The sequence below is a fragment of the Hesperophylax consimilis genome, chromosome 12 (genome assembly GCF_061612785.1).
Source record: "Hesperophylax consimilis isolate HC1 chromosome 12, BYU_Hcon_1.0, whole genome shotgun sequence".
Classification (NCBI taxonomy): domain Eukaryota; kingdom Metazoa; phylum Arthropoda; class Insecta; order Trichoptera; family Limnephilidae; genus Hesperophylax; species Hesperophylax consimilis.
In genome coordinates this window covers 19,612,149-19,625,253 of record NC_142847.1, presented here as the reverse complement: position 1 = coordinate 19,625,253, position 13,105 = coordinate 19,612,149, and the positions used below count along the sequence as shown (strand labels likewise).

At 33.6% G+C, this 13,105-nt stretch overlaps 1 protein-coding gene across 4 annotated transcripts; it reads right to left on the bottom strand.

Annotated features, from left to right (window-relative positions):
* Window positions 1-2,742: 2,742 nt before the first annotated feature.
* LOC149419297 (NAD-dependent protein deacetylase Sirt7-like) lies at window positions 2,743-9,795 on the bottom strand. 4 transcript variants are annotated; one of them, XM_089638200.1, is made up of 6 exons: window positions 9,652-9,795; window positions 9,212-9,427; window positions 6,787-6,884; window positions 6,555-6,702; window positions 5,971-6,114; window positions 2,743-5,434 (listed from the first exon to the last, which is right to left on the bottom strand). In XM_089638200.1, exons 1-6 carry the CDS (start codon window positions 9,751-9,753, stop codon window positions 2,768-2,770), a joined length of 3,375 nt encoding a protein of 1,124 aa, XP_089494326.1. In that variant the 5' UTR covers window positions 9,754-9,795; the 3' UTR covers window positions 2,743-2,767. The 4 variants fall into 4 exon arrangements, with proteins under 4 accessions (XP_089494326.1, XP_089494327.1, XP_089494328.1 ...); XM_089638201.1 differs by lacking the exon at window positions 9,652-9,795 and having other exon boundaries at window positions 9,298-9,312; XM_089638202.1 differs by lacking the exon at window positions 2,743-5,434 and having other exon boundaries at window positions 5,692-6,114.
* Between the last annotated feature and the right edge of the window lie 3,310 nt (window positions 9,796-13,105).

Below are 13,105 nucleotides of genomic sequence, written 5' to 3'. Positions count from 1 at the left end.
GGAATGGAAATGCAGGCGGTGTAGAGGCGGCCAGGACTGAGGTTAGAGACTGTAGCTCAGCTGTTGTATGTTTGTAATATGGAAGCGAGATATAAAAATATTCAGATTTTCTCAACTCAAAGTTTTATCAGTTAACAATATAAAACAACATAAGATGACAAATAATGATAAATACGTGTTCAATATTACAAAAGCCATCCACACAAAATAATCACCAATACAATACAATACATCCTTACAGCTAACATGCGTTTCTCTTAAAATTATTAAAATGTTTACAATCCTCTTGAATTTGAGACAATTGATTACCCGTAAAGTAAGAATAAATAATGATAAGTAAAATACTTAAGCCCATTTCGGAAATACCTGGCTATTGTAAATATTGTTGGTTTATTGCTAAGGGGTGATCAAAAATTATTTACTTGAACGCCCTGCAATTAAAATATTCAATAAGATTATGTAGTCATGACCCTTAAATGCAGACTGCTGGTTTCATCGTAAATAATGAGAAGTTTTAAATTATGCACAATATTATAGAGATGTAAAAAAGTATTTATAAATAATTATTTAAAGTAAAATGATCATCCCGATAATTAAACACATTGAATAGACGGGAGAAATTTACAACTGCGTATTAACTCCTCAGGCCTCTGGCATACTGACCGTTATATTTGTGTAAGACGCTGTCAGATGGTTGGAGAATTTGTTTGTATTTCCGCTTTGCAATAAAATTCAAATAAATGGAATATTTCTGAATGTATCCGAAAACTAAAAACTGTTTTTGAAAGGTGATGAAATACACTTTAAAATTTTTTTATTAGAAATAAACATATAATTTTTAGTATTTTAAAGTTTTTATATAAAAATAATGTAATAAAATTCACAAAGTTTCATAAATTTTTCTCAAATTGCGGTCGGTACCTTTGGTTTCACAGAGGTGTACGTTTCAACTATTTTGTGTTTATTAGATTTGAACATAAAGCGTGATATTTTCTCTTTCTAACACCGTGTAAATCATATTTCTCAACATGACAGTAAGGTAAGCGACTCATTACGCTATACGCATCTTAGGAATGTGTGGCGAGTGATACGCTGAAATAGGCCAAGCCACGAAAATATAGCGCGGTTATAGCGTGGTCTGTCACAGGGGAGATCCAACGATTTCTATTAAGCCATATGAGCTGTTCCTAAAAGCGAACAAACTGGCCCAACGGATGGATAACTGTTTGTTTCCAAAACCGAATAAATTAGCCTGAGGAATTAATAAGAAGATTCAGTTGACCCATATTCATTTAAAAGAGGTAGATGACTAAAACAATTGGACATTCTAAAAAAAAAATTTAAATCGTCTCCAATGCCCAATAAATGGCACAAAATATGCCTAGAATCTTGAATGGAAAAATTGACAAAATAAATTAATATCTCTAATAAATAATTTATTGTGAAAGTTTTTTTATTACAGCATACCGCTTTTGTAAATGCAATTTTTTGACAATATTAATTTTCTTTTAAAATGTGTATGTGGAGAGCTGTGTATATGAGAATAGCTGTATTTGAGAATTTTGTCCTTTATTGTAAACAAAATGCAAAAGAAATCATTTCTAAATTTGGATCAGGAACTAACATACAATTTCTCATTCGACAGATTATCTTATATTAAACAAAACTTTAAAATAAATCATGATATTCTGAAAAAGTCAATTTAAAGTGATAATTCGTAACTATACAAAACTGGTGAGTATTGACTATAATCTGAGATCTCGACTTAGAGCACCATTACAATTTATTATTATATTTTATTTCTAGTTCAAATATAAAAATGACAATGCACGATGCGTTTTTATAAAGTAAACACTAAAAAATTCTTTCGAAAGACAAAAAGCGCATGTAAAGAAATTTGTAATACTATTGCTACACAAATTTATTTTCAGTTGTATCTCGTTAAACCCATAGATTTATCTTTCCAACTCATTTATGATTATAATTCAACCCTATAAGTTTTATCCTGAAAAGGGATAAGAGTTTTATCTTGATTTTATATACAGGGTGGGGCAAAAGTAATCACCCGATGTTCTTTTACTGTAATTTTTATTTTTTTATGATAACTTTGTTACTGCTTGTTATTCCGCATTCTTGCGGAGTAAACCAATTCATGTCTTGTCGATTTGTATTCTGCGTTTGTTTACTTCAAATGTCAAAACCGAATTGACATTTGGCGCCATTTGCAAAAGTTATAGCGTTTTCCAATAGGGTGATTACTTTTGCCCCACCTGTAGTTTCTGGAGTGTTTAAGGAAATTGTATCCCAATCATTTTACCAGGAGATGGCAGATTTTGAACTTTAGATTTGATTTTACTATTTTGTTTACGAGTAAACAAACTTCAAAGAAAGGTATCTGATTTTTATTAGTCTGCCGAATTATGTTCCTTTAAAAATTAATTTTCTAGAGATCAAATAAAATTATTGTGCAATAATTCCTTGCATTTCATTGGCACAACTTTGGATCAGAACCCTTCAATTCCCTATTTACAAGCTACAATGTTATTATGTGAATGTTGTATAAATACCTAGTCAAAATAAAATATTAATCAAAAGTTCCGCGGTTTAGAAATAAAACCTATCTGAAAATAAATAAATAATTATAAAATTGATTTGATACTGTAAAAAAAATCAGTCTGTATTACATCTGTGAAAAGGAATGTATTAAAAGAATAAATAAGCATAGATTTTAGAAATAATTATTATGAACAAAATGAAATCAAGAATGTTATCTCTTTCTTCGTCTATTCTTCCGAAAACCTTTACCAAACCACCCGGCCTGCGCCGAGTCCTTCCCTTCCACATTATTATTATCTCTTACACTAATTTGAACACCATTTTTGAGATCACTGTTACAAGTAAGTACTTTCCCGTCTTCCACATTACTACTGTTACATTCACTGTTTGCACTTTCATCACTCTTCATCTCCATCTTGGCCTTCCTTTCGCGCAGGGGGAGGTCATCATCACTATCATCAGACGACTCCGAGTCTCCGCAGCAATCGCACATCACTAATTTATTATTATAATACTTTTCAAATCTATCATCGGAATTATACCCGGTATAAAACTGACAAGCGTAAGATTTATATTGCTCGTAACAAAATTTACACTGTGGGTCCTTCCTTTTAAAGCTATTTCTACGTTTACGCAAGCTCAATCGCTTTTTAGTAATAGATTCACTAACCGTTTTAATATTCCCATTACTTATCGTATTTCTAACTCCTTTCCCTCGGGACATTAACTTCTGGCCCAAGTGAATAAAATTGAAAGCATTGAAAACACTTTTAAAGTCGTATTGCACATTGAAAGGAACAGGATTGATAATGCTATGGATGCCGGAGTAGGCATGCTGCAGTTCGTTGTGATTGACCAAAAGTGTATTTTGAATTATTGCTCGGGCTAAGTTTTCGCATCTTCTCTTAAACGCTATGTAGGATTCCTCATCTAACTTTCCCGCTTCTACTAAATTATTCAAATGCTTTTCATTATCGTTATGATTTGTCATCTTTAGTCTTCCGTTGAGACATTTTGGGAAGTCAGTTGGCAAAGTCAAATCAATAGCGCCATTTGGATGGGGTGATGGGACATTTCTGGAAACGAACAAAGGAGGTTTTGGAATTTTAAGAATGCATGAAGATTTGATACTTCTTTCAGGGAAGAATGTTGGCACTCTAATACAAGGGTCCTGAACAGGTTTTTGTCTAATACTAAAGTCTATAGGCTGTTCCAAGTCACTTACTATTGAATTAATACTGTCTTTTGTTATTTGTCCTTCTGTCAGAATTGGAATCACCTTAGACTTTGAATCGTCCAAATAATTTTCAACAGAATACGGGTCGATTTGATGGTCGAATAACAAAGTTTTCTTTATTTCTTTGAGCCGACGAAAGTTTCTAAGTGAATTTGATAATCTTTCTTTACCAAAATAAGTAGTTTCACAAGAGATAATGGAGCGTTTTTGCGAATCATTTGAAGAAATTGAAACATGTCCATTTGATAGCTTCGATATACAATGGGTGTCGATGACAATACAAGAAGAAACCTTGTCAGTATCCAGATCAGTGTGGTTTTCTTGTTTCAAGCGGGGAACTTCTTTCTTAATACAAGAGTTGCAATCCTGTCCCGTATCGATTGCTTTTATTTCTGAAACTAAATCTTCTTTAATACCTTTTAATTCAGAAGATTCATTTAAGATTGACTTGTTTATTTCAGGGTCAGTCTGTTGAAACTTATCACAACTTTTAGGGGGAGTTTTAGATTTATTTATCAAAAGAATACTAACTTTATGAATTTCATTATCGTTGGTTTTCATTTCTACATGTACTCTTTCGAATTCTTCTGCTAAAATTTCCATAGAGATGCCGTCGACTTTAGTCACCGAATTGTTGAACCCGTCCACCGATTTCTCAGACTTAACATTTAAATTACTATTAATAATGGCATTTATCTTAAGATTACTACAGCTAATTGAATCCTCAGACTTGGAAAAATGATTTTTCTCTTCGACATTAACGCTACAACTGAAATCCACTGTTTCCATTTTCACACTAGCTTTATCTATTATTTTATTTGATTCTTTTGCTATATCACAATTAGTTATAGAGTCATCTTTTATTTCCAGGCAGCTTTCACTCTCAACAACCGGACTGCCAACAACCGCACTAGATTCATGGTATGTCTCATCAGACTTGTTACACTCTGTTTTTACTTCAGTTTTTAGTTGAACTGTTTCTGTTTTTAGATCCACTTGCTCTGCTGTTGTTGACGGAATATTCATTTTGATTTTAAGCATATTTAATGGACAGTCATCTTCGTCTTCATCTACTTCCATAGGTTTATGATTCTTTAATAATCTATCTGGTGGTTCTTTAGTATCTTCTGTATGTTCTTCAAAAGTAGTCAAATCTTTAAGAGAATTAATTAAATCTTTTTGTGGTGTATCTAAATGTTCTTTACAAGCAATACTGCTTTCTTTATCAGGTGAACTGCAGTCTTTTTTAGGTATTCTGGTAAGCATCGGTTGGGTAGTTGTGTGGAGTTCTCTGGGAGATAAATAACTAGTATGTGCAAATATGGGATCATTAAATCTTTCATACAAAGGTGTTTCTAAACCGAGATATTCCATTACTAGTTTCATAACTGTGTCGCATTTACCGTTAATTTTCAATTCTGCTACATCGTCTTTCGGAGTCCATTGTAGATTGACAACAAAGATAGCAGGTCGCTTTTTGATGGGTTTATCCATGGCCCAGAGCCAGGGGTATTTCTTAAGGACTTTGAGGCTGGATCCGAGGCATAGAATTACATCAGCCTTGGCAGCATGGTGAAGAGCGCCCGTCCAGTTTAGCGGCCACTGGGCGATTCCCCTCTCCCCAAAATGTACTATGGAATCCTAAAACCAAAATAATTCATTTAAATATGTAGGTACATACCTGTTTTAAGGTGTGCGAAACCCTTTAACCACTTCCTGGGTGAATTATTTTGCATTACGTATAATGTAATGATCTGCCGAAAAGCAGTTAAGAACTTAATTTATAATGATTTCTAATCAAATAGCCAATACATCTATTGTGATTGTGTTGTGATTCAAAGTAGACTATATCCCCTCCCTGGAAGCCCTGGACGACGGGAGTGGCGAGGGTAGTGGAAGGTGACAATAAATATATATATGCAGCAATGCATTCCTACGACATACTATGTTTTAAAATGCTTTATTTTCCAAGAATTAGTACTGATTTTCAAGGTGTCTGGAAAAACTTTAGACTGTAGGATGAAGTTTGTGAATTTTAGCAATAAGACAATATGGCGGGGTAATTACTATAGCTAACTCCAAATCAGAATTAAGTATTTGTGACATACATACAAAAATATGTGTTTTGGCATACATAGGCGAAGAAATAAAGTTATTCGTGCTATTAGAGGAATTACCACTAGAGAAGCTCCACAGTGGTGACAGATCCGCCCTGTTTTGTGACTAAACCGAGCAGTTCTCTCTGTTGTGTCAAATAACCTCCAGTATTGTTTATTTGGCTTGCACTCCCGGCATATCTCCACATACATATTACCATGCACCTAAAAAATAAAAACAATTTATTCATTTTGGGGTATAGAAAAAACAAAATAATACAGTAAGCATCCTGGCCAACTCAAGATTCAAAAGGCTAAAATATCACAGAAAAATAACTACAAAATTTTACTATCAAATAGCCGATTACTGTTATTTTTTGGCATTTGAACAGTCCCTGTTGAATGCCTATTCTCGGCCTGTTTCAGCTTTCCAAAAAAATAATTTTGATAGCCATGTCAAGGATTTTACGGGTTCACGGTAAACTGGCACCGAATATGGATTTGATTGTCAATCAAATGCGAGGGGGGTTCGAAAATCCCAACCTTAACCTACATATTATATCGGTAAAAGTTTTTTCTGCTTCAGAAAACACATTTTCTACTTTACAGTTAAGATGTTAAAAACATACAGATAATGAAAAGGGTTAAATTAAATTATTATTTACTTCAGAGAGTGCTCTTCTTGGAAGTCCAGAGCGTAAATGAAGGCCATCACAGTTCTGTGAAACTACAAATTTTAAATATCTTTTTCTATACAGCTGCCATAGGGCCATGTGGGTAGCTGTGGGATCTGCTCTTGTTAGATCGTGTTTCCTAAAATAAAGCACAAAAAATTAGCTACTGTTAACAAATTATTGGAACGGATTAACTTCAACTGTTTAATATCGCCCGACGTACCCAATTTGTTTTCCTTGCTGTAACAGAGTCCATATTCCGTTTGGACCTCTGTAATCTGGAATATCTGCTGACGTGCTGATCCCAGCACCTGTGTACACCTGAAATGGTTGAAAACAAACATTTTTTCTTAAAATGTTGATTGAAAACAATAATAATTTTTATTCCAGGATTTGGGCAGGTTAGTGCGGTCCCACATGTCATATATTTACATTGATTGTACCGTAGATATGTGAATATAATGATTTTTTTTTTTCGGAAATAAGTTTACAAAATTATTAATTATTATTAAGAGCAAACAAAACGACAACCTAATTATTATATTTGTTTTTGTTTTACCATTTGTATAACGATATATGTTCAACATTGTATAATTGTTTTTATATTTTATTTTATATGTTTTTATATTTCCTTATGACTTCTTTTTATATTTTCTTATTTATTTTACCACCATAATATGGGCATTTGCCTAGTTTTGGGTATTAATAAAAATAAAAAAAATAAAAAATTTGCCATCGTCGATTTTACAAATATTGGTACAAATTAAATAAATTGAAACAATCTTTACTTATCAATTTTCAAAACATTGATCAGCATAAATAAAAAAGGATTAAAGCCAAAAAATGCTTGCATCCAGTCACCCAACCTTGGGTTAATCAAAATGCTTGCATTCAGTCATCCAACCTTGGGTTAATCAAAATGCTTGCATCCAGTCACCCAACCTTGGGTTAATCAAAATGCTTGCATTCAGTCACCCAACCTTGGGTTAATCAAAATGCTTGCATCCAGTCACCCAACCTTGGGTTAATCAAAATGCTTGCATTCAGTCACCCAACCTTGGGTTAATCAAAATATTACCACGGTAAATTATTAATATATTACATAATATTCAGGATATTGTAAAATGTCTTTATTTATTTATACTCCCATACAGGCTTTTACAAACATGTGATTGTATAATAATTTAGTGGAACATTATTAAAGAAGTAAATTTTTTTAAAGAAATTATAAAATAGAAGAGCAAAAGAATAATAAAAGCTATCATTAATATTAATTTATAAGGTATGTTTTTATATCCTTTTGTAATTAAATTCTGTGCAGTTGAACACATCTACTATTTCTGAGAAAGCATAATACAGTCAAACTTGGTTATAACGAGCAAAAAGGGACCAACTAAATTTGCCATTATTCGTTATTTCCAAAATAGGATTTTTAAGATGTATGTACCTACCTACTATCAATATATTCGCAAATATATAATATATTTTTTAAATACAAGTATGTATTACTTAGGACGGGTTGTTTCGCAGAATTTGAACAATTCATCAAATTCAAAGTTGATTTTCAAGTTCTGTGAAGGTTCTATTCAAGTTTTATTGTTATAATCATTATTGTTGTTTACAAAACTGAAATGATGAGAACTTGAATAGAACCTTCACAGAACTTGAAAATCAATTTGATGAATTGTTAAAATTCTGTGAAACAAATTTGTTTCACAAAAATTGTAACACAAATTCTGTGAAACAAATCTGTGAATAATATTAAGAACAGTAGGTCGAGTAGAGAGACTTCCTAAATAAAGTTCAGTTAAAAAGTGAACTCTGTGCAATTTACGCACGCAATGATTTTTCAAACGTTGACTGCGCTTTGTCAATTTTACAACTTTTTTATAATACTTGTTTATTAGAAGACTTTTCCGAAACTGCGAAATTACTAAAAATTTTCTACACCATTCCAAAGTTCTCAGTTGAAAGTGAAAGATGTTTCCCAACGTTAAAAATAATAAAATCCTTTTTAAGAAACACGTTAAACCAGGACAGACAGAACGCACTATCAGTGTTAAGCATTGAAAAAGGGTTAATTCAGTCTATGCCTGATTTCAACACGAGAGTCATAGATGTCTACGCTAAACAAAAGGAGCGGAGAATAGAACTTCTTTATAATAAGTATTTACCTATATTTAATTTATTTTCTGACTTAATGTTGTACTCCGGTGAACCCCTAAATATTTTGACCACCGGCCGCCACTGGTTTGCATAACACCAAATTTGACTGTTTATATTTATGTACGTTTAATAATTAATATTGATTTATCAAGGGTTTGTAAATTTAACACAAATAAATAATAGTTTCTCTAAAAACTTGTAGAATAAGTTGTAAACTAGTCTTAGCAAGAGATCGTACGGACATCATCGACATTCGTCCTCTTCCTTCTCACGCGTCTTGTTTAAAAATAAAACAGACAGAAGATAATAGAACGATGATGTCACATACAATCTCTCGCTGGGACTAGTATATTGGTAATTTATATGCTGTCAAAGTTTACTATTTTATTATCATTCCAGCAGTAAAACAAACTCTTAGGAAGTAAATGTTAAAGATTATTAATTTTCGATTGTTTTATAATAAAAATGTATTTTAAACATACCACAAGATGTTTAGCATGCTGCAGAGCATTCGCCAACTTCTTGCATTTGCTGCGGAGAATTAAATGTTCATCTTCTATTTCCTTACTTCGCTCTATTGTCCTCTGTCTTCTGCATATTCGGAAATTAATTTCTTTGACTTCGTCCGTCATACTAGCTAAAACTGCGATTTCTTCTGCACTCCTAAGTGATTCATTCTTTCTTAGTATGGTAGAAACCTGAAATAAACAAGGAGTAAAATGTGAAACTAATAATGGTAATGTAGCAATATAGTAGTTATGCTTTCAGTATTCACAGATATAGGATAGACAAATTCATTAATAAAAATGAAGATCGCAAATAAATAGGCAATCAAAAAATCATAATAAGTATTAGGTACTGTATTGTGAAAGCATTTTATGTAAATATGACAGACGCATCAACAGTTGACCCGGAAATTTACCTTACGAAGTGATTTGTTTCTTTCAATTTTTGGACTAATTTTTCTAATTTGATTGCATTTTCTTCTAGTCACTCCACACCTAATCTTTGTTTTCACGTCCATCTTTCTATTATGTTTTTATCGAACACTCCGGTGAACTGTCACATTTCTTGGATATGGATTTATTGTTTTCAGTGTTGCAAGCTTTAGGACATACATAAACCAATCACCCTTAGGACTTCTTTGATTATTTTATATATCAATTTGACAGGCGGATATGGATACCACTGCCTCGGGAAATGCTCGGGAACCATATATTGAATAACCAAGACCTCTGCCATAGTTCACCCTAAGGTTCACCCCCAAGTCGTTCGCTACGTTTAGTTACTTAGCAGGGGTGCCCAGTTTTCTGGATCGAGAATTGTCTAGGTCAGAGGTTCCCAAAGTGGTCCATATGGATCCCCAGGGGTCGATATTGGCTTGCTGGGGGTCAATGTCGGCAAGAAAAAAATTTATGGGTCCACAAGATTCAAATGTAGGTACATACAAGCCGACCTACATTTATCTCAAGTCAACATTTTATTTCCGTATAAGACACAATACACCTAACACAGTTTACGTAATACTAATAATAGACTGAGAAATTACTTATTTGATATTTGTATGTTTCGTAAAATTGTTTATTGAGGAACATAAACAGAGATATACGTTTCTTTTCTCGTCAGAATTAATATATTGAAGCAAAAAATTGCACATTGATCCCCAACTTGTTTTTGAAAAACGTCCAGGGTAACGTTTATCAACATTTAAATGTACTTCACACAGAATTAAAAACTAAGTTTGAGGACATTTTGACTATGGAACGTCGATGAATCGGAAATCATGTGACAAGAAGAAATGACCGGAATAAGCACTGACAAAGAACTTAAGGGGCTAGCTACAGAAATTTCCGTTGCTTATCCTGCTTCATTTTCATTTGGTGTAATACTTCACAAGGGCGCCCCTGTCTGCACAATGCAAATACAGAGGAACTATACCGCCACCCGGTTATTGGACAGGCAAGGGAAGGGAATCTTTTTACGAAAAAATAAACGATTACCACATGGGACGTTAATAGTTTTAGGAAAATTATCTAGGTCTTGGCGGCGGATGCGTCTGCCCACCTACTGTTTGGCGGGCTGGATTTGAAGAGTTTTATTGATGAGAGGGAAATCTTTTAACCGGCAGGACTCTCTCCACCCATCGCCTTGCTCCGCATTGGGAAGGATGAATTTAAACCTCCTGGATACATTGACCCCCAGACTCCTACCCACCCCTAATACATTCTTCTTTCCCAGATCTTCCTCTCCTTCTTTTCTTAAAAAAAACCCTCCACACGGTATCCCTAAAGATGACATAGGCCCTGAGATAAATTATTTACCTTAGGGCCTCCAGTGTGGAGCTAATGTAAAAAAAAAGATATCCGTTGGTATGGGTCGGTATATCTTTAATCTTCAGTAATAGTATGAGATTTTCAAATATTGTAGCAGTCCGCTCCGGGCGCCAACTAGCTAAGGAGCCAAGGCACTGATCATACTTAACACCTAATACAATGCCCTTAAGATTTTTACTAGCGCCGGGCGCCATTTTGCTCAGGACTGGTTGGCAGGCTTTCAAGTGAGAAGAGCTATATAATGGGGTGAGGGTAGAGGGGGTGGCGACCAGGACCGTTTTCGTCGTCTGGTTCTGCAGTTTAGGGAGGCACAGTCTCACTAAAATAAAAATATAATCTTCATAACAACAAAAAGAAATTGAAAAAAAAAAACATTTTCATCCACAAAATCATCGAAAATGTCGTATTTTTCAACCCACCCTAGCTTACTGAAAAGCCTGAGAATTTCTGAGAAAAAAAGAAAGCGTTTTTTCAGAATATTTTAGAAGTGATACAATTTATCTGTACCAATATTTTTTTATATAAGCAGACGGCTTTCAAAACTTTATAGTTTATTAAAAATATATAGTTTTTAACAATGTTACATTGTTTCTAAAGGATAGCCAAAAAGTGATTTTAAGAGTAAATCTATCCATATAAATAAAAATGTAAATGATAATTTGTTCAAAATCTTAAATCTCCGAAAGTTCTTCGCCGATTGCTTTGATATTTTGACACAACGTTGCATTAGAATACGCTTGTTTTTATATACCTATATTATATAGATATCACCCGTGAAAGGTAAAAACATGCTTATTGTCACCTATGAATGGTAAAAACAGGTTTTTTGTCACCAGGTAAAAATATGCTTTTTTAAGTGCAGTCTGTTGAACATTAAAGCAACACGCGCTATTGTTTCTCTATCAGCAGACAGCCTGAGCCACAGCAACAAGTGGCGGGGTACATCTAGTAACTTATAAAAGTTGTCATTTTATGTAAATGATTTAAGTCCTGCGGTCTGTATTACATAAGACGCTAGAATATCTGAAACATTGAGAGTGGTTTATTTATGATATAGCTCTAAAAGAGCTGAGCTGGCAACACTGATGCTGTTTGAGTCAAAGTTCTTCGTTTGTGAGCAGTAGAAACAAATGAGAAACAAGTAGATACTTGATTTATGGGTGAGCAGGTGATGTGTTGTTCTGGCTCAAAATCGTAAATAAACCCTCCAGATTATTGAGGCCGTCAGCTATAAAAAAGTGGTTTTGTTTCTATGCTCGTTTTTCAGATAATCACATAATCTAGCTCATTTTTAAATGTCATCAACAAAAAATTACATTTTAAGAGTTATTTCGTTAAAAACCACAGAAATCTCCTCCCCTCCAGGAAACGAAAATAATGTCTTTATTCGGCCACCCCTAAAAATCATTAGTAAAAGACGAACAAAATAACTATTTCAGATATTTCATCACACTGCTGACCAACTGAACTAAATTGACCTAAATTGTTTTTGCTTTTTGTTTGACACATTTGATTTTTTTAACAGTTAATTAATATTTGATTGAACCTTTGAAAAATATTTTCTCCGAGTATTTTTAAATTTTTTAAAGCTTCCAACCATCTGTATCAATGATACTCAACCTTTTTCTTCTGCGGGCCACATTCATATGTTTGTAAAGATACGCGGGCCGCAACACTATACTGGTCAGTGTTGCCAACGGATCTTGGCCTAATGTCGCCGTTTTTTCAAACATTAAGTAGCCTAATGTAGCCGAATTTCAGTTGCAGTAATTCTGCCCACATAGTCCCCACAAATATTCTACGTGAGCTTGATTCACCCTTTTATTATTCGAAATCCATGGGGGGGTGGCTGTTAGAGAATTTCTGTAAAACATAATTCCCTACAAAAAAAAATCAAAATGGGTGCTCCCCACAAAATATTTACCCACTATTTTATTTATATTATTTTATTTTGATCATGAAATCAACCACCCCCGTTTTTTGGCAACACTGTGAATGTAACATAACTTTGGAGCTGTCAAAAATGTATGTGTTGCCACGAGC